The sequence below is a fragment of the Lactuca serriola genome, chromosome 2, assembly GCF_051521515.1.
Source record: "Lactuca serriola cultivar US96UC23 chromosome 2, Lser_US96UC23_V15, whole genome shotgun sequence".
Classification (NCBI taxonomy): domain Eukaryota; kingdom Viridiplantae; phylum Streptophyta; class Magnoliopsida; order Asterales; family Asteraceae; genus Lactuca; species Lactuca serriola.
In genome coordinates, this window is record NC_136409.1 from 182,556,212 (window position 1) to 182,576,423 (window position 20,212).

The 20,212-nt window shown below is 35.8% G+C and overlaps 1 protein-coding gene across 1 annotated transcript; it reads right to left on the reverse strand.

Moving 5' to 3' along the window:
- Positions 1–828: 828 nt before the first annotated feature.
- Positions 829–2,547, reverse strand: LOC145087649 (RING/U-box superfamily protein). Its single transcript, XM_079025657.1, has 2 exons — positions 2,412–2,547; positions 829–1,862 (listed from the first exon to the last, which is right to left on the reverse strand). The coding sequence occupies exon 2, from the start codon at positions 1,796–1,798 to the stop codon at positions 1,040–1,042; it is 759 nt and encodes a 252-aa protein (XP_078881783.1). The 5' UTR covers positions 1,799–1,862; positions 2,412–2,547; the 3' UTR covers positions 829–1,039.
- Positions 2,548–20,212: the final 17,665 nt, after the last annotated feature.

Here is a 20,212-nt window from a genome sequence, read left to right on the forward strand (position 1 = left end):
AGCCTCGATTGCATGCATTGGTGGACTTATGTGGTGCCCAGAGGTCGTGGGCCACCACTCCATTGGTGGATTTGGCTTTAGCCTCGATTGCATGCATTGGTGGACTTATGTGGTGCCCAGAGGTCGTGGGCCACCACTCCAATTCCGGTTGTTAGTATAATTATTTTATATTAGGTGCAATGTCTTGAAATATGATTGTCACCACTATTTTAGATTTGTTTAGAAATTTATTTTTAGTGTCACCACTACTCAAACTTTCTACGTCTTCCACTGGTTGCATGCATGACCATAGAAAGCTTCAGATCAAATACCTTGGAGTCCTAGTGGGTCTCTGAATATGTCACGAATTGATAGTTGGAAACAGATTATGGAGAAGTTCAATAACTTATTATATAAAGAAAATTTAAAAATGTTAAAATTAAAATTCCAAAGAGACATACATGGATGCTTATGTAACATAGGTAGGAAACAAACTAAATTGGCTATTAAGAGTCTCAACGGAGTAATAAATCTTATAAACTTATACAATGGTGTAATAAAACCAAACCCATAACTTAAGTCACAAATTTATAATTTTTAAAAACTTTGATGACTAAATAGGTAAACTGGTTGAAGTTTGATGTTAATGTAATGTATGTCATAAACATCATAATTTGTTATATGCAAAGCTTTATTAAAGATAAAGAAATTAAAAAAGTGAAAAATACCAAACTTATCATTCTGTTCCAGATAAAACTTTAGACCATATATTTGTTAATATTATCATTATTATTAATTGATAGCGAAGCACTTACAATTTGTTATAGACAACTCAGTTTGAGGCAGCAATTTAAAAACAATACAATACAAACTTTTTACATTTTAGACATAACACAATCAAATATACAATTTTCAAATACAACCAATAGAGAATGAGTAAAAAAGACCCCCAATATCAATATTCTACAAAACAAAGAATAAGTACATAGAGACTCTTCACATGACAACCATGTATGATCTATTATTATAATTATTATTATTATTCGTATCAAACAGAACCCTAAGCCATGATTTCCCTCACCAGCCAATCCAAACTCGGATAAGCAAAATACAACATCAGAAATGAAGGAAGACCGAATAGAATAGTCACCAAAACATACAAGCCCAAAACCGCAGCACTTGCAGGAATTGCATATAACACAATCAGAACAAATATCAGCACCAATGGAAACTTAGCCGTTAACTCAACAAAAAATACCAAACCCTTCTGAACATAAGATTGTAACCCACCACCACTGTTTTGGGTGGTCCCCAACGACTGATGTCTGTGAACATTCACATTCACTGAAGTCTGACATTGGTTCTGGTTCTTGTGGGGACCACATTCCCCACAAGAACCAGAGTCAGACTTCACCTTCTCCCCATTTATTCTCTCAACCATCCATAAAAGAAAGTAGTTCTTACGAGGAAACCTTAAATTTCCTCTTAATACAAGGCGAGGGGATAAAAGGTTGCACCAAGGGCAAGATATTAGAAGAGGCAACTGGATTGGTAAAGGAGGGACCTTCACAATGGCCCAATTAAGGGCTAACACGCAGTTTTTACAGAGTGAATGGCCACACCATAAAACATAAGGTATGTTTTCAACAATGTTAAAGGATTCACAGCATATTGGGCACTCTAGTCCATCATCTTTACTAACTGTGGAAGAAGCTTCATCATCTGATAATTCTTTGCCACCTTGCTTTAGTTTTCTGAAACCGTTTCTAAACCTTAGGGCACCAGTGCCAGCTAGACATTTAGATGCAAAGTTCCACATATTATGGGTACTAGGTGTTAAAATTTGTTCAAATCCTGGGAATACATCCGATTGAATATTGATCCTGTGTGAAACAAAAAACAAAGATTTGTTATAAACCAGTTGACTACTTTTACAAGGAAAATAGACCCTAGAAATAATCAGGTTCTCAGAAGTACTTGATTTTTCGTTGTTCTAATGAAAATAGTTAGCAGATAGCCTCTGAATTACACACAAAACAAAAATAAGAGATCCAAGGTCGAACAAAGGAGTTTTTGAATCAAAACTGCATACCAATTTTGCTCTATAAATATAAACTACTAGGCCATCAAAAATCAAATCAATTTTTATCCCAAACGTTGGGAGCATCTCACTTAATACAAATTACTCAAAACATACATAAGAAAATCGTATGACACAAACAACTAACCATAGAAAAAATATACATTTGATATGAATTAAGAAAGAGCTTAGATTGCAAAGCAATCGTTACCTGTAAACATAAACTCTAGGCAATAAAACTAGTACAAATCAATCGTATTAGACAATATAAGCAGATGCAATCACGATTGCGGCTGATCATAGATAAGGTAACGAAAATTACACGCAAAATTAGGGCTTACGAATTGCGTACCAAGCGATAATAATCTGCCCTCTGATATGCTCTTCTTGTAGCCGATGGGACGTCGACGGCCGGAGTGAAAGGATACACAAGAAACCGGAGAGATGAATCCTTTTCTACAGTTGTCCCTGGCAATTGGCGTCAATCGGACATCGGGAAACTGAAATATAAAGGGTTAAAAAGATGATGAGATTCTTTTCACACTTAATCTTTTTAGATAATAAAAAGTGTGTATTTGCATGTTTAAAACTAAATATTACGAATTGAAGTACAATACTTATTTAACATGCATATCTAAACATTTCCATAAAATACCATGTCTTATTTGTTTAAGATATAATTTTTGTCATTTTTGTTATGTTTATATAAAATATCTTATTTTTTTCATTCAAAATTTGTGTTTTTCATGTCATAATCACTCCTATAAAATAGATATACGTTACTCGTTTCAGTTTTTGTGATTTCAAGCTCAATGTCGATGGATTTATAAAAGATTTCGACAAATGAATTTACTAAACACAACATACAAATATATCAATAGCAACGTATTAACTTGTCACATCATTTGCGAATTTATCGCATGGTTATCCTCTTGTGCAGATCATTATTATCCTTGTGGCGTAATGATCCAATCATCCGAGATAGGCTAATTTGCCTTGTTTGTTGTAACGAACATTGCTTGATTGTATATTTGTATATTTAAGAGCATTAAGGGTTACATTTAAGCATTTGTAGCAAAATTTTGTTTTACCGATTAGAGATTTTCGGAAGCCAACTTATAATCCCCTTTTAGTTCTCGTAAGAAACTCGTTAGATGATTAGAGACATTATTGGGAATTGTTGAGGGGGTAATTTAGAGGGTTACCATTGTAACAATAATTGTTATAAGGCTGATGAGTGTGGTTGTGGTAAATGTTGTGGTTTGACATCCCAATCGTATAAAACACATCAACTAGTTTGGAGTGTAGTTTCCTTCTCCTCACTTGTGGCTTGCCACAGTTAGATATTGTTTGTTTTTTGTCTACATGTATTATTGGCCTCTTTTGTCTGCGTTGCGCATATCACGCGTTGACATTAGGCTTTACAAAATGTTTTTTTAAAACTGTAGACCTAAAAAGGCATGTTCATCATCTTCTTGGTGCATATATGGACCAGAGTCTTCAAACATTTCAGACATCTTCTAGCCTTAAAAAAACACATATATCTTTGTTTTTTAACTTAAATTTATTCTAACTTTATCTATGATAAACAATTTGGAAAACAAAAGTTACAATACTTAACGAAAAAATGTCCGACGACACAATCATGACCTTTGTGACAAATATATAAATAAAGATTTATTTACAATAATGGTCGTTGGAGCTGTTTATATAGATATGAAAAACAAAATCTTAATGTTATCTTATAGCTTTGTGCCAAATTTTATTAAACATTTTTTAATTGATTTAATTGAAAAGGTAAAACGAAAATTTTGAAAATTCTCATTTTTCATTTAAAATGAAAGCTTATTTTCATCTATTTTATATGTTGAATTCTTTTATCCCTAATTACAATGTTTATGTATAACTTTGCGACCAAATTTTGTTGGTTTTTATCAAATATATACATTAATGCGTACCATTTTATTTTTCACTTTTTATACAATAATACGTAAAAGTTGATCTACTTTTGTTAATTATGTGTAGTAAAATCATAAAATTATTGAAAAACTCTTTTAGGCTAAAAAAATCAGTTTAATTAGATTTTTAGTTTATTATTACAGATGTTAAAAAAACAAATTATCTTCTTCTTTCAGACTGCAGACGTTTGGTCTGCCTCTTTTACTATTGAGGTCTGCAAATGTGGTCCGTAGACTGCATACATTTTGCCTCAGAAAAAACAAACAACACCTTACTCTCTCTCTCTCTCTCTCTCTCTCTATATATATATATATATATATATATATATATATATATATATATATATATATATATAACACCCGTTCCTCAGGTATATTTCTTTATGTTATTAAAGTTTATATTTTTGTCAATTACTGTAACATCCCGTTTCGGATCGTCCGTGATTAGGGTTCGTGGACTAAAAATCGGGCTTGAGGAGGTCTCGGGGTTGCGACGAGTTGCTAGAAGCATAGGACATCTCGTCACCTTTCCATGGGTTTGAGGTTCATAGGAATCGGGGTTATATCGAGGAAGCGATGGAAGTTTGAAGTTGTGGCAGGATAAGTCCCTTATTTAAGAAATGTGACAACTGAGTACGTTGGGCGTACATATATGTACGCTTAGCATACTCATGTGCGTGATTTTCAAACAGAGCCACCTAGTACGTTGAGCGTACCAGAGGGTACGTTGGGCATACTAGGCACATAGTGGAAACCCTAACTTTGGATGTGTCCCTATATAAAGAATGAGATGGCCTCATTCCTGGCCACCATCCTCAGTCAATAAACCCTCTAAAACCCTAATCCTTCGTTCATGGAGCTTGTGAGTGCATTTGAGAGCCTTGAGTAATTTTGGTGTATTCTTGGAGTAAAGAAGGAGCTTTGGAGAAGGAGTGAGAAGTCCAAGCCTTGGATCTGAGCATATCTGAGTTGGAAGCTTCATATAGAGGTATAAAGCGTCAATCTTTCTCACTCTTTTGTTTTGAGCATCATATTAGAGTATTTTAGGGTTTTTGTCCCAAAAGGTGGAGACTTTATGAAATAGTGAGCTCCATAAACTATGATCAACCCCTTTGAGTGTGATTAGTAGTGTAATGTCATAAAAATCCAATCTTGGTCGTTGGAATCAAGCCATGCATGAGTTATGAGCTTTTTGAGATAAGGGAGTGGGTGTTTTGGGTGTTTGTGACCTTTCCAGCCATGCAAAGGCTTAAAGTCATTGACTTTATGGAGTAAGAGCCATTAAGGAGTCCAGATTTGGGATTTGAGTTAATGTCTTAACTAATTAAGACCAAATGAGTAGAAAGAGTGAATCTAGGGAGTACGCTGAGCGTAATTCCTATACGCCCTGCGTACTGCCCCAATGTCCCCGATGGCCAATCTGGATTGTGGGTACACTGAGCGTACCAAGGGAGGTACGCCCCGCATAACCTCACTGTGGACTTTTGGGCTAAGTCGCATTTTGGGCCTTGAGTGTTGGGCCTGGAGTTTGGGCTTGTTGCAATAGACTATTGGACCAGAGGAATATATATTCATGCTTAGGACCTTGAGTTGGGCTTGCCATTTAGTTTTGAGAGTGGGCCTTGGGAGAGCCCGTTTATTATTGGGTCTTGGAGGGCCCAATGGGTTTTAGGTTATTAATGGGTTGGTTAGTGGTCTTCCTTTAGACCTAATGAGTGAGAGTCTGGACTTAGTTCTTAATTGGGTTAATTGTGGTTTTGGCTCAGAGTTAGAGGTCGGTGCGTAGCAACAACGTTTATAGGGATTGTCCATCATTCGAGGTGAGTCTTCTCACTATACTTACCATGAGTGGTATCCTTGTGTGACTGAGATGTCTTATGTGCTTATTTGTGTATTGTGATATTCTGCATTATGTCTTTGTGATTTATGTTGAGTATTGTTATTATGTGTTACTGAGACCGGACCGGAGGGTCCAACGAGCTGTGAGACCGGAGGGTCCTCACTTAGACCGGACCAGAGGGTCCAACGAGCCATGGGACTGGAGGGTCCTACCGAGACACATAGACCGGAGGGTCTTACAGAGTTGTAGCCTTGAGTGGCTAATGTGTTGTATGTGGTATTTTGGGGAACTCAATAAGCTTCGTGCTTACCGTGTTATGTGTTTTGTGTTTCAGGTTTTCTCAGGATCGCGGGAAGGCACCGGCTCGATTGTGCACACCAGAGAAAGAGTTATGTTTTGAGGATTCTGGATTATTAATTAAACAATTATGGAGATGTGTTTTGTAAACTAAATAAATGAGATTTTACGAAATGCGTTATGAGAATTATATGATTAAAAAAAAATGAAAAATATGTTTGGAAATTTACGGTGTTACAATTAAGGTTCTACGTGGGGCGTAGATGGTCAATTACACCGGGCATAATTCATTAAACCCATGCGAGGGTTTTATGCCCTATGCAAGGCGTAACCCTAGTTACATAGGGCGTAATCGTGTAGGGTTCAAACCCTAATTTTCGGGCTTTTGAGCCCTATTTAAGGACTCTAACCCCTTGAGGCTCTTTTTATCATCAACCTCCACTATCTTTGACACCCAACTCGAAACCCTAATCCTCTTGAGCTAGATTTGAGCCTCTTGTGTGTTTCATGGTGCATTTTGAAGGAGGAGAAGCCCATCCTTGAAGCTTGGTGAAGCTCAATCTTGTAGATCCAAAGTCTTCATTTCATTTTCCAACTCCATAAGGTATAAAGTTTTCACCTTGATGGTTCATTGAGTTAGATCTTAGTAGCTTCTTGGTTTTCATGCTTATTGTCCCATGATTTTGGTTCTTGTGAGTATGAACTAGTCAAGACCTTTGGCTTGCTATTTCCTAATGTTTATGAGGTTGATATGTCATAAAAATGGGATCTTGGTTGCTACATTTCACCCATGCAAGAGTTTTTGGACATTAGAAGGTGATAGGAAACTAGGGTTTGGATTTTAGATTTATTTAGCCATGCAAAGGCATAAAGTTAGGAACTTTATCACTTTAGACGTTTATTAGGACCATATTTGAGCAATAGATGATTGGTCTTTGTAAGGTCACGCCTTATGATCTGATGAGTCAACACTCTACACATTAACTGTCGGCGTCAACGTCTACATCACCATAAACGTCAACATTTCAAGTCTATTAGCGTCATCGCATAAATAGTTATTCTATATAACTTTTTGTATATTAGGTAATGATACAAATATATAGAATAGATAGCAGAGCCGATATCCTTGTGATGAGGATCAGTTCTTAGTATAGATAACATATAATCCCTTGATTGAAGGGATATACTTGTATAGATTAGTATATAATTAACATTAGGGTAAACCCTAATGTAGAGTTCGTCTCTGTGACCGTCTTTATGACAACTCATTTTGTTAATGAAAACAAGCCCTTTCTTGGTGAAAGACAATTTGGAGAACTACTTTTGTTATTTACTTTCTATTTTTTATTTGCTTAGACTAGTTTGCTTTTGTTCTTTATACTTGAAGTGTATCTGATCAATATAAACCTTCAACTGGTATCAGAGTAGGCTTTTGATACACTCAAGTAATCATGTCGACTTCCAATAATCCTAAATCATTTGGTCTCAACAAAATTCCTCTTTTCGATGAGCACAACTTCGCCATGTGGAAACCTAAGGCCATGGTTGTTCTTGAAACCATGGACTATGAGATTCGTAAAATTGTTGAAAAATGTCCTCACGTTCCTATGTATCAACCTATGGCCAACAATGCTCTCGTTGGTCCCTTGAAGCAAAAACCAAAGACTAGCAATGACGACGTTGACAAGAGGCTGATAAATCTTAATGTAAAAGCTAGAGCAACGATAGGAAACTATATTCCCTATCACGTATATCATCTTGTGCAAAATTGTGACTCAGCCCAAGAGATGATGGAAAATGCTGACAGTGGCTTATGAAGGCATTATGGAACTTTAGGTCACAACCATCAATAACCTCAATCGAAGATATGAGCATTTCTTTACTCAACAAGGTGAGTCCTTAACCCAAACCTTTAATAGGTTTAACTATTTGGTCAATGATATGCGCAGGTTAGGAATCATCAAGCATTCCTCTCAGTTGGTTCTAAAGTTCATGGATTATCTTGGGAAAAGTTGGGAACATCACGTTGATGTCCTTAAGAATAGTGAAAAGATCAATTCCATGGATCTAAACTCCTTGTTTGGAAATCTACAAAATTACGAAGAGACCAAAGCTCTTTGTAAAAACATTATGAAGGACTCAAGCAAGGAAAAGTTTGTAGCCTTGGTTTCTTGTAAAGAAGCAATGAAGCACATTAGCGACTCAAATAACTCATATCAGAGTGAAGAGAGTGATGAAGATCTCATTGGTGAACTTGTTGCCAGTGCTGCACGTATTGTCAAATTTTACCAAAAAGCATATTAAATGGGGTTCGAAGACCTCAGTTTAAGGGAGGCAGTCCAGCGAGGAGATCCTTTTCAGAGAAGAAAAACTCAGGTAATTGTTTTAGCTGTGGTAGCCCTGACCATTTTGCCAAGGACTACAAAGAGAAGAAAGAAGCTCAAAGTCCTAAGAACTATGCAGTCTTATACAAGAAACTGGTGGCCCATATGAAGAAAGAGAACATCTCGCTTCCAAAAGCTTTCATTGTAAAACAAGAGGATCATGAAGAATGTGTGGAAGAAGAGGAGACATCTGAATATGAGGAGCTGGATATTAAGGGTCTAATGGCTATCATCAATGAATCCACTGAACGTAAGCTTAACATATGTGACGCTGATAATTCTCATGTTGTCCACGGATCAAGTCTAAATCTAGAACGTACTTGGTACCTAGACAGTGGGTGCTCTAGACACATGACCGGTCTCAAGTCCCTCTTAACAAAATTTGTGAAGAATATGGTCCCAAGATGGTTTTTGGCGACAACAATGAAAAAATTGCCATGGGAGTGGGAACTTTTGAGTGCATGGTGTTTATGCTGAAGGAAGTGTTCTACGTTAAAGGCCTAACGAACAATATCATCTCCAACAATCAACTTTGTGACGTTGGTTATAAAGTTCTTTTCGATTGCCATGAAGTAAAGATTTTTTTATTCTAAGAACAAAATTGTGCTTACTGAACTCAGGGAAAACAACGTTTATATGGTTCGATTTTATTTGTTTAGACATTGCCACTTTATTTGTTTTTACTTTATGCTTTGCTACTTTTAAACTTCTGAACATAAGCTACTAGATTTTTATTTTATATAATTTATTGCTTATAAAAATTATTTTGTACTTTTATTTTACCAAAGGAGGCTACATTGTATATTTTTCCACTAACATTGCCTATGTATGATCTTCTCCATCACCTTCTAAATGTCTCAGGATCCTCTATCTCCATCTCGAAATTGATCTTAAATAATAAGATCAGTGTGTCATTCCTTGAATGCATCACCTTCTTTGTAAGAGCTAGTTGACGTTGACTCTACATATTTTCTTCAGTACCAATTTCCCTTTTACTGACGCTGATGCTCACGCTGATTGACATGTTGCATCCTGTTGATGAAACCAGATAGGAGAGAATGTGACATCCCCATTTTCCACGGCCAGAAAAGACCGATTTTGTTTATGCTTTGTTAAAAGTCAGAGTACTTCTTTTCATAAAAATATTGCGGAATTTGTTCCCAGTAAAACATGATAAAGACGTTATCAAAGCATTTCTGAAGAAATGTATTTTTATTCATTTTAAAACATTTGGTATGTCATCGTTAATACAGAAACATAAGCATAAACAGAACTTACATTCATTATCACTAGTGATCTATATCTCCTTAATCTCTTAGTGTAATGTGACTTCATATTAACACCTGTGATATAAATAAACTAAGTGGGTCAGGTTGGGAAACCTGGTGAGTACATAGGGTTTTCAACCCACAATAATATAATTATTATGTTTAATCGTCAAACAGTTAATCCAATTACCCATCCCCATTATCTTCTTTACTCTTAAGGGTCTACCCTAAGAATCAACTACTCATCGTTAATTCATTCCTAAGGAATCGACACGAAATTCATCGTTTCCAGGGTTTACTGAACGGGGACTAAATCTATAGCTGCCAAGGTTTGCTCAACAGGCACTAAATCCATAGCTGCCAGGGCTATTTCGTTTATCGACAGTATCCACTCGCAATACGTGTCAATGGGTTTTTAGAGTACACCGGTGAACACATCGTTCACAACACCTACAGGTTGCGAGCATGCTAGTGTTCCACTGGACTGTCTAGAATAGTCTGTGGTTTTCATCCATACTCTGCTGAATGACGGGGCCATCATTTGGGAAAAAGGCTTCTCACATCGTCCACCTCTCACCCTCACCTCACGGTCTATTTCACCTCTCAACTCATCATCCAAATCATACTCCATCTATTACATCTACCCATGTTTTACCCTAACATTATCGTAGATATAAAATACATATACCGTTTAAATCATTTAAAACATGTATAAAATCATTCATTCAGCAAAGATAACAATTATACAGATAATATTCACACATAGCACGTAGTTTATATAAAATACTTCATATCTATGTGTAAGATGAAAGTAACTATGCACTCACCTGGTAAGGTGGTGAGTCGGCACTCGGACAACACTTCGTTACTCTTAAAATAATTATCCCTTGACGAAACCTAGTATCATTATCACTAGAGTTTAGTCTAACGTTAACCGCGACTAATTAATAGTCTAGCTATTATTACTATTATATAAGCGTTAAATAACACTCAATATAACTCATAATAATAGCCCAAATAATTATTTTAAGGTCCTAATAATGTTACTATAATTAATTAGAAACTATATTAAAAATAGCGTAGGCGTAGCTCACTTACAGCGAGTTTTTCGCAAAAATCGGGCTTCGCTGGAGCAGTGTTCCCAAGCCGAAAGGCTCTTTTCTCGGGACTCCGGGAGCCTCAGGGCTTCCTTCGGGTGCTAGGGGGTTTACCTAGGCTTTTAGGGGGGTTACGGAGCTTAGAGAGAGAGAGAGTGTAGAGAGAGAAAGAAGGTTTGAGAGGTGTGAAGAAATGGCAAGACCCGACACCTCTATTTATAGGGTGAATTCCTGATGGAATCGCTGAGTAGGAGGACCTACTCGCCGAGTTGGGGCATGTGGCAACCTTCTGGTGGTGCCACGTGTCCAATTCTAGTGGTGCCACATCACCCCTATCGCGTATCAGCCTTCAAACTTAGAAAAATCATAACTCTCGCATACGAGCTCTATTTTCGACGTTCTTTTTTCAAAGCGTAGGTAAAATCAATATCTACAACTTTCATTTAGACTCCGTCGGCTAATTCTCGACCGATCTCAAATTTAACAGTAGGAATCGTTTAGACTATTAAATGACCGCGAAGAATTCGTAACTCCTTCATACAGACTCCGTTTTTGTCTATATTTTTTACCGTTGACTTCCTATTAATGAGATCTTCAACTCTCATTTAGGTCGCGTAAGCCAAAAACCGCTCGAACTAAAATTCGAGTTTCGGGCCGTGCACTGCTAAGCCGAATCTTAGAAAAATCATAACTTCCTCATACGAAGTCAGATTTGGGCGTTTTTTATGGATGTTCTCGGTTTAACGTATACTACAACTTTGGTTTAGATTGATAAGGCTAAAAGTCGCTCCATCGTAAACTTACTATTTACGCTTCCCGGTGTCGTGCCGGTTTTGCCGTAAAACTTCGACGGGCCATAACTTCTTCGTTATAACTCGGATTTCGGCGTTCTTTATATGTACGGAAACCTTGAGACATATTATAAAACTTGGTTAAGACTATTTATTATAAATAATATTTTGCCGAAAGTTCGTTTTCGACCCCTATTATCTCTAAATTGACTAGCCCGGATCTACGGGCGTTACAGAGAACTATGCCACGAAGTATTCTTCTGGGCACATATCGTTTCTGATTGAACAACCTATTTATGTTTCAATGGGACGAGATGAAGTTAGGTGACATAGCACGTATAATTTCCATTGACGTTGTCACTACAACACAACTTCCCTATGAAATCCAAATATGTCTTCAACAAGACAGTGGTCCCACCTTCTCTTCCTTCAAGGATCACAACGAGTGGAACCTTTGGTTCTTTTCTTGGAGACTCTCATAACTCGAAGGTTACAAAGATTGGATCCTTTTAACTCGTTGGTTACAAAGACTGGTTCATGCTCCTCCTTTGATCTTGGTGAACATGAAGCTTAGAATTAGTCTACAATATCTCAATAATTAAATACAATCTCTCTCTTTGTTTACTATGAATTGTGTTTTTGTTTGATATATGTGATATTGTTTTCTCTCTTCTATAGACAAGTGTTGAGGGTAGATATCTCGGAAAATGGAAGTACATTCATGGCCATTCAATTCAAAAGATTTGGTGGATCGAGTCTTTATCATGTTTCTAAAAAAGCTGCACAAATATCGCTTTTTGAATATTTCATTGTTTGACTAACTCTTTTGTTGTATTCTTACACTATTTATTATTTTGTCTTGTACCATATTAAATGAATTGATGGTGAACTATATAGTTCTAGACTGCAACTTAACTCTATGATACGGAAGTTAAACCAGTTCTTGTTGATGAGTTAACACCGTTTATGATTCATGATGATTCCACCTCAGTGTGACTGAAACAATCCATTATTTTCTTAATTTTTTCTTAATAAAACTTAACGATTCACTGTGATATATCACACTGTAACGCCTGCAAATTCGTGCTACTCAATTTAGAGACAATGAGCGTCAAAAATGAATTTTTGATGGAAGATGATTTAGAAGGAATAATCTTAACCAAGTTATATTATATGTTAGGGTTCCGTACATATAAAGAATGCCGAAATCCGAGTTATAACGAAGAAGTTATGACCAATCGAAGTTTAACGGCAAAACCGGCACAACACTGAGAATCGTAAAAAGTGAGTTGCGATAAAATACTTTTTAGTAGGGATGAAAGTGGGTCCAAACCCGGACCAAATGGACCCGGACCCGAAAAACCCGGACCGGATGGACCCGGACCCGAAAAACCCGAAACCGATTAACAGGATTTTAAAGAACCTGAAACCGGACCGGTATATAGGAACCAGTTCCGGTTTGGTTCCGGGTACTGTACCGGGTAAAGTGTCTCTAGAACCGGAAAACCCGGAAGCATTAAAGTGGGTAGGTTGGAACCAGATAAAGTCGGTTTAGAACCGGAAAAACCGGAATTTTTTGGTAATTACTTACTACTTAGTGGGTTGAACTTTGAAAATTTTCATATTGATATCCCGACTTTGGGAGACTGTAACTCATTGAATATTAAAACAAAATTAATAAAATTATAGTCTAAAATCATGTACAAACTCTAAAATACACTCTGGAAAAACCACATGTCAATCCGACTTTAAACGAATGAGATATGCATGTATTAACATTTTCACAGAATACAAAGTACAAAAACAAATAGCTAAAAAGTTAAAAAATTTCGGTTATGTTATCCCGACTTCAGAGGATTGTAAATCATTGATATTAGACCAAAAATGACAAAATTATAGTCTAAAGTCATGTACAAATTGTAAACTACAAGTTGTGAAAAACCACATGTCAATCCGACTTCAAACAAATTAGATATGCATATTTTAAAACTTTCACCGAATACAAAAAAACTGAAAAACTAAAAACTTCCAGCTTTGATATCTTGACTTTGGGGGACTGTAAGTCAATGAATATAAAACTAAAAATGACAAATTTATAGTCTAAAATCATGTACAAACTCTAAACTATACGTTGAAAAAAACCGCATGTCAATTGGAGTTGAAACGAATGAGATATGCATCTTTTAAATGTTTCACAAAAACCGGTTCCGACCCTAAAAGTGGTTCCGGTTCCAAACACCGGTTCCGGTTTTTAGACCAGGTTTACCCGGACTCGATGGACCCAAACCCGGATTACTTGAAACCTGGATAAAGCCAATTTTTAAACCCGAAACCGGAACCAGTTTTATATATTCTGGTTCTAACGGTTTCGGTCCAGTTTTCTGGTTCTAAAGCTCATCCCTACTTTTTAGACTTAGCGATGTAAATGAAAGTCTTAATATACGTTAAAATGAGAACGTTCATAAAAAGAACGTCCCAATCTGACTCCGTATGAAGAAATTATGATTTTTCTAAGATTTCGCAAAACAATATACAACTCGTAAATTGAATTTTAGATCGAGCGATTTTTAGCTGAAACAACCTAAACGAGAATTGAAGATCTCATTAATATGAGTTCAATGATAAAAAGACAGTCGAAAACGGAGTCCGTATGTAAAAGTTATTAATTTTACACGGTTATTAACAATGTAATCTTCTCATACTATTAAATTTAAAATTGGTTAAGAATTAGTCGGTGGAGTCAAAAGGAGAGTTGTGGATCTTTTCAATACCTACACGTGGATATAAAGAACGTCAAAAACGTAGCTTGTATGCGAAAGTTACGGAGTTTAGAAGTCGGAATGATGCTGTTGCGAACTAGGTGATGTGGCGCGATCTGAGTTATTGCTTTCTCCCCAAGCCTTGTCACCAGATGGTGACATGTGGCACCAACTCGACGAGTTGGAGGCCAAAACGTGACTAGTTTGACCCAATTCCAGCCTATACATACCATGCGAGAGTGCCTTCATTTTTCACACCAAAACCCCTTCACTTCTCTCTCTAACTTCTCTCTAGGCCTCCCAAAACCGTCCCAACCCCCTAGTAACCTCAAGCTCCTATAGAAAAGCCCCAGAGCGCCCAAAGGCTACGAAAAAAAGAGCTTTTCGGCTTGGAAGTTCTGCCCCGCAGAGCCCGGTTCCTCGCTAAACCCCTTGTAAGTTGAGTTATGCTTACCGTACTTTAAGTATAACTTGTGTTTAAGTTCATTATCATTATTATGAACCTATAAAAAAGATTTATCAGTGACTCCAAATCATTATACTGATTGATCTACTTACGAGGATGATGTTTAGGCTGTGATTTAGTGAGGTGTTTAAAGTGGGATTTCCAAACAGTATACTTTGTATACCAAACGGGCCCTACCTCTGATATGATCCTACCTGGTTGTTCCTTACTTTATAGATCATGCAAGTAGACTTTGAGTTAATGATGAATCTAGACTAATAATTAGTCGCAATAAAGATTTGACTAAAACTTAGCGATAATAATGCTAGGTTTTGTCGAAGGAAAATAGAATCGTTAGAAGCGAATCGCTGCCCGAGTTTGGAAAAATCACTTTAACAAGTGAGTGCACAGTCCCTTTCTTGAACATGATTTTAATACAAGTATTGATTAAAATATTAAACATATGTTTATGTGTGAAATATTTGATATTGTCTTGAATACGTGTTAAGAGCATATCTGATAATATTTGATGATTTAGGATATAAAGTAAACCTAAATTAATTAAGAGGAATATTGGGTAGTATCTCCTTATGAGTACGAGTGAGATATACACAAAGGGTAGAACTTTAAGATCTGTCATCGATCCGAGAGTATGGATTAGACATAGTCATTTTTCCTTAGTCCGAGAGTATGGAGAGGACATAGTTATTTTTCATTAATCCGGGAGCATGGATTAGACATAGTCAATTGTCAATTGTTCCTAGTCCGAGAGTATGGAATGGACATAGTTATTGATCCGGGAACATGGATTTGACATACCCGATCCGGGAGTATGGATTTAATAAAGAGGTTAATTTTAGATCCGAGAGTATAGATCATGTTGTCATGAGGATCGACAGGATGGGGTAAAATTGCTTATATGAGGTGAAATTGTATACAATGTTATATATATATATATATATATATATATATATATATATATATATATATATATATATATATATATATATGATATAACATTGTGGGATTGAAATCCTTATAAACTCACCAGGTTACCCAACCTAACCTACTAAGTTTATTTGTATCACATGTGTCGATATGAAGCTACATTACACTGAGAGATTAAAAGAGATGTAGATCACTAGTGTAAATGAATGTAAGGTATGTTTATGCTTATGTTTTTGTATTGACGATGACATCCCAGTGTTTTAAAATGAATAAAATACATTTCTTCGAAAATGATTTGATAATGTATTTATCATGTTTTACAGGGAACAAAATCCGCAACATTTTTCTTTAAAAAGATACTCTGATTTTCAAATAAAACATAAACAAATCGGTCTTTTCTGACCGTGAAATTGGGGATGTCACACACATACTGATAAAATTTTGAAACTTTATGCCGATGGTTAGTCTATGTACCATAGGCCATCACACGCACCAACCTATTCTTGCCCTCGTATTCTTCTTTAAAGCTTTATAATTCAGCGTAATGTACCATATGTTGTTGAGAGCTTGAAAAATCTATGCCGATGGTTAAGCTAAAACACCACAGCTTATCACACAAATCAAACCATTCTCTCCATAATATCTTCTTAGACTTTTATGATTCAGCGTATAAAGCCAGACACTGATGAGAATTCGAAAATTCTGTGTTGATGGGTATATCATTGTCCGTGATATATTACACGCACCTACCCACTCCCTCCCAAAAATTCTTTTATTAAGAAGTTAACGATTCATTGTATTAGCCACACAATGATAAAACTTTTACATTGTTTGCTGATGGGTACATTTCATACTGGAATGTATTACAAGCATCATACCACTCTTTCCCTTTTTCTTCTAATAAAAGTGATTAATGAGTCAGCATATGAAACCACATGCTGATGAGATCTCGCAATACTATGTCAGTGAATGGTAGTTTAAGCCCACACTATCAGGAGGCATCACAAACTTATTGGGTGACCATCACAAATCACTCGATGATCACTTACGCTGATGTTCATTGTCGTTGATGATGTTTTGAGCATAACAACCATTCCTAAGTGTGCATGCAACCCTAATGCTTTGGATTTAGGTTTTCTCTAATTGAACATGCAAACTTGAACACAAAAGGAGAAACCCTAGGAAGTTTCTACTATTTTCGAAATTCATGTCAAACTAGGGTTAGGTTACATACCTTGATTGTTATATTGTAGTAACAATGATTCCCTTGCAAATCTTGAAGCTTGAGAACTTAGTGTCACAAGTGTAACACCTTTAATGGCTCACAAACACATAATGCAAGTCAATGATATGAGAGGGGAGGATGAGATCAAATTTTTGATTATTGCTTCTTCCAAAGAGTGGTCTAAAATCATAGCCTTAAGCGTTCTATATATAGTGCACCAACGATGCTATGAATTAACCCAAATTTCAAATATGGTAATTATCTACCTCCTTTAATTATCCATATATGATAAGATATTCTAGAAACTCTAGAATAATATTTCATATATCATCAAAAAACCATCTAACCTTCCCTAGGAAGGTTCTGGACCCTTTTATTCAACTATTGAACAATTGCACTTTTAGTCCCTGCACTTTAATCAATTCTTTTAATCCCAAAATTAATTCCAAATTAATTTATGATTAAATATTAACTAATAACATGATTACTAATTAATATATTATTTCCATAACATATTAATAAACCATTTATTCCAATTTATGAATCAAATTAATAAATTATTCCTTTTCCTCAATTAATCATCCTATCTAGTTGCATGTGTGAAGGCAACTCAAAAGGACCATGTCACTATCAATTCAAGTATATACCAATTATAGTTATGGGCTTATACACCTACTTCAATAATGACATGCCTCGCTGATGTAACATCCTTATATTAACAGTAACTTTTTGGGTGACGATTAAAAGGTCCATCATTATCTTCGGATACGCGATTTTTACGGCGAAGATATATTTAATCATGATTACGTAAAAAGGAAGAAACTCTTTGGTATAAGTTAGGAATACTACGTCCTAGGTCACTATTACAAGTTATTCAAGCAATTGCCTTTTTTTTCTCTGTCTCTGTCTCTGTCTGTCTGTCTGTCTGTCTCTCTCTCTCTCTCTCTCTCTCAAAAGGCTCTATCAACCATCATCTTTCTCCAGCTTTCACCATTTCAAAGCTTTTGTATGAGTTTTCCCCCGGTGTTAATTTCGTCAAAGGTCATCATGCCCCTGAATCTCCCACCATAAATCTTTTACACTAAAATAATGTATAGTGGTAAAGGGGCCGAATCCACGGAGATTGGTTCAATTTTATAACTCTATGATAATCTTGTCGTACAAACACTTGTAAAACTAAAATAAAAATAAAATTGGGGGATTTTGATCTTTTGAGATGTTTAAAAGAAAACTAGAATTACACTAAGATTTAAAAACACAATTCAACAAAAGAAAAGTTTGATGTAAAATCAATAAGAGAAAGATGGTTGACTTTGTACTTTCATCACTTGAACATTTGGTTAAATAATCATGAGAATACCAAGGTGCAATAGTCGTGTTTATAATCTAATTTGGCTATAGTAATTTATAAGCATAACTTGCCTCAACTCTTCTTTTGTATTAAAATGACTAGAGAAGCTCATAGCACATTTCCTAAATCAAAGTTACAAAACTAATGAAGCATATAATTTCGTGAAAATCAATTAGCATTAGGTTTTAAGAGTCACCAAATTCAAAGATTAATCTATTGCTTTCATTACCACTATGGAGAAATTATTTTCTTAGTCTAAATGAAATGAAAACAAACATTTAAACTAATTGTTGGTTGTTAAATTGAAGGCCCATTACTTAGCCAAGAATTTAACCAACAAAAATAACATTCACATATCAATATTCATGACTAGAGATATATAAACATGAAGGAAGTTTTTATAGAAAATATAATCATAGATATTCAACACAAGTTCATAGAGTTCTTCAAAATAACCAAAATATTCAAGCAATTACATCCAAGTCAACCAATGATAAATCTAGCCTAGCATGACTAAGATTAAACAAAAACAAGAGAGATTAGAGATACCAAACATTGTTCAAGATGAAAGATGAAAGATGAAAGATGAAAGAAATCCACAAATCTTCTAATCTTCTAAGAGAGTAAAATGTGTGTGTGTTTCTCCCAAAAATTCCCCCCTTTTCTTACTCCAAAACTTAGTCAAAAGGTGCTCTAATCCGGATGAAAAAGATGCTTAAAAGTAACTCACCAACTTTCTCCAAATAGAGGTAAAAGGCTAAAATTCGGGTCCTTCACAGTGCGATCCACGCTGACCATTTGTAAATCCACGCGGACCGCGTGGATTGTGCTGAATGGGCTTTTTGGCCCATTTAATTGGCACTTCTAGATTACTCTTCTCATCTATGGTCCAACCCGTTTGTGCAAGTTCTTGATAGCCCAATTATGTCTTCCAAACTCTTCCAAGATGCTCCAATGCTCTTTTAATCTTCTATAGCTCGAATTCTCGTCGTCCCGCCCGAAATTTAAGTTTGACACGCTTCTTGCTTATATTGACACCAAGCCCAATTGCACCACTTCTAGTCCATGAACAAATTGCAAGCCTCCAATAGTCCCGCACTCCTTCCATACCTCCAATAACAAATAGTCTTTGGTAAATCCTGCAAATAAGCTCAAAAGACTGGAAAGCACTCGTTAAAGGAGAAAAATAATAAAAAGAGAAAATATGCATGAATATTAACTAAAATGAGATGGTTTTAACTAAAAATAAACTATGAAAAGAAGTAATAAAAATGAAACTATCATTGTCCTCTTCGATATGCATTTTGTGACTTCACATATCCATTCTACCCTAAACAAGTATGCGAGTTTTACTATTTATGCTTTGTTGATACTGATGCTCTACCATTATTGGAACAATTGGAGATGGTCAGAATAGGGTTACTATTGATGTGGAATCTTTTGAAACTGCTATTCGTCTTTCTCGATTGGAAATTTTTTCTGAAACTCCCTCGGAAGAAAGGTGCAAATGTGTTCGTAATGGTTAGGGTATAATTTTAATCTTCAGGGCACCAATCATGATCCTTATAGATACACTCTTAGTCAGTGTTTTGGTGTAGGATGGAAGTATTTAACTGGGGTTATTGGCAAATGTCTTGGACACAAGACAGGGAGTTTGGATCAACTGAATCTCTTTGAGCAAACGATTTTATTTTCTATTGTGTACAATAAGAGACTGGATTTTGCTCAACTTTTTCTTAATCAAGTGATTGATTGCATCATTGGGAATAAGAAACCAATGTATGTTCCCT

What these genes read in the sequence shown, in the direction of transcription:
- LOC145087649 (XM_079025657.1), bottom strand. Translation starts at nt 1,798, where the DNA reads ATGTGGAACTTTGCATCTAAATGTCTAGCTGGCACTGGTGCCCTAAGG.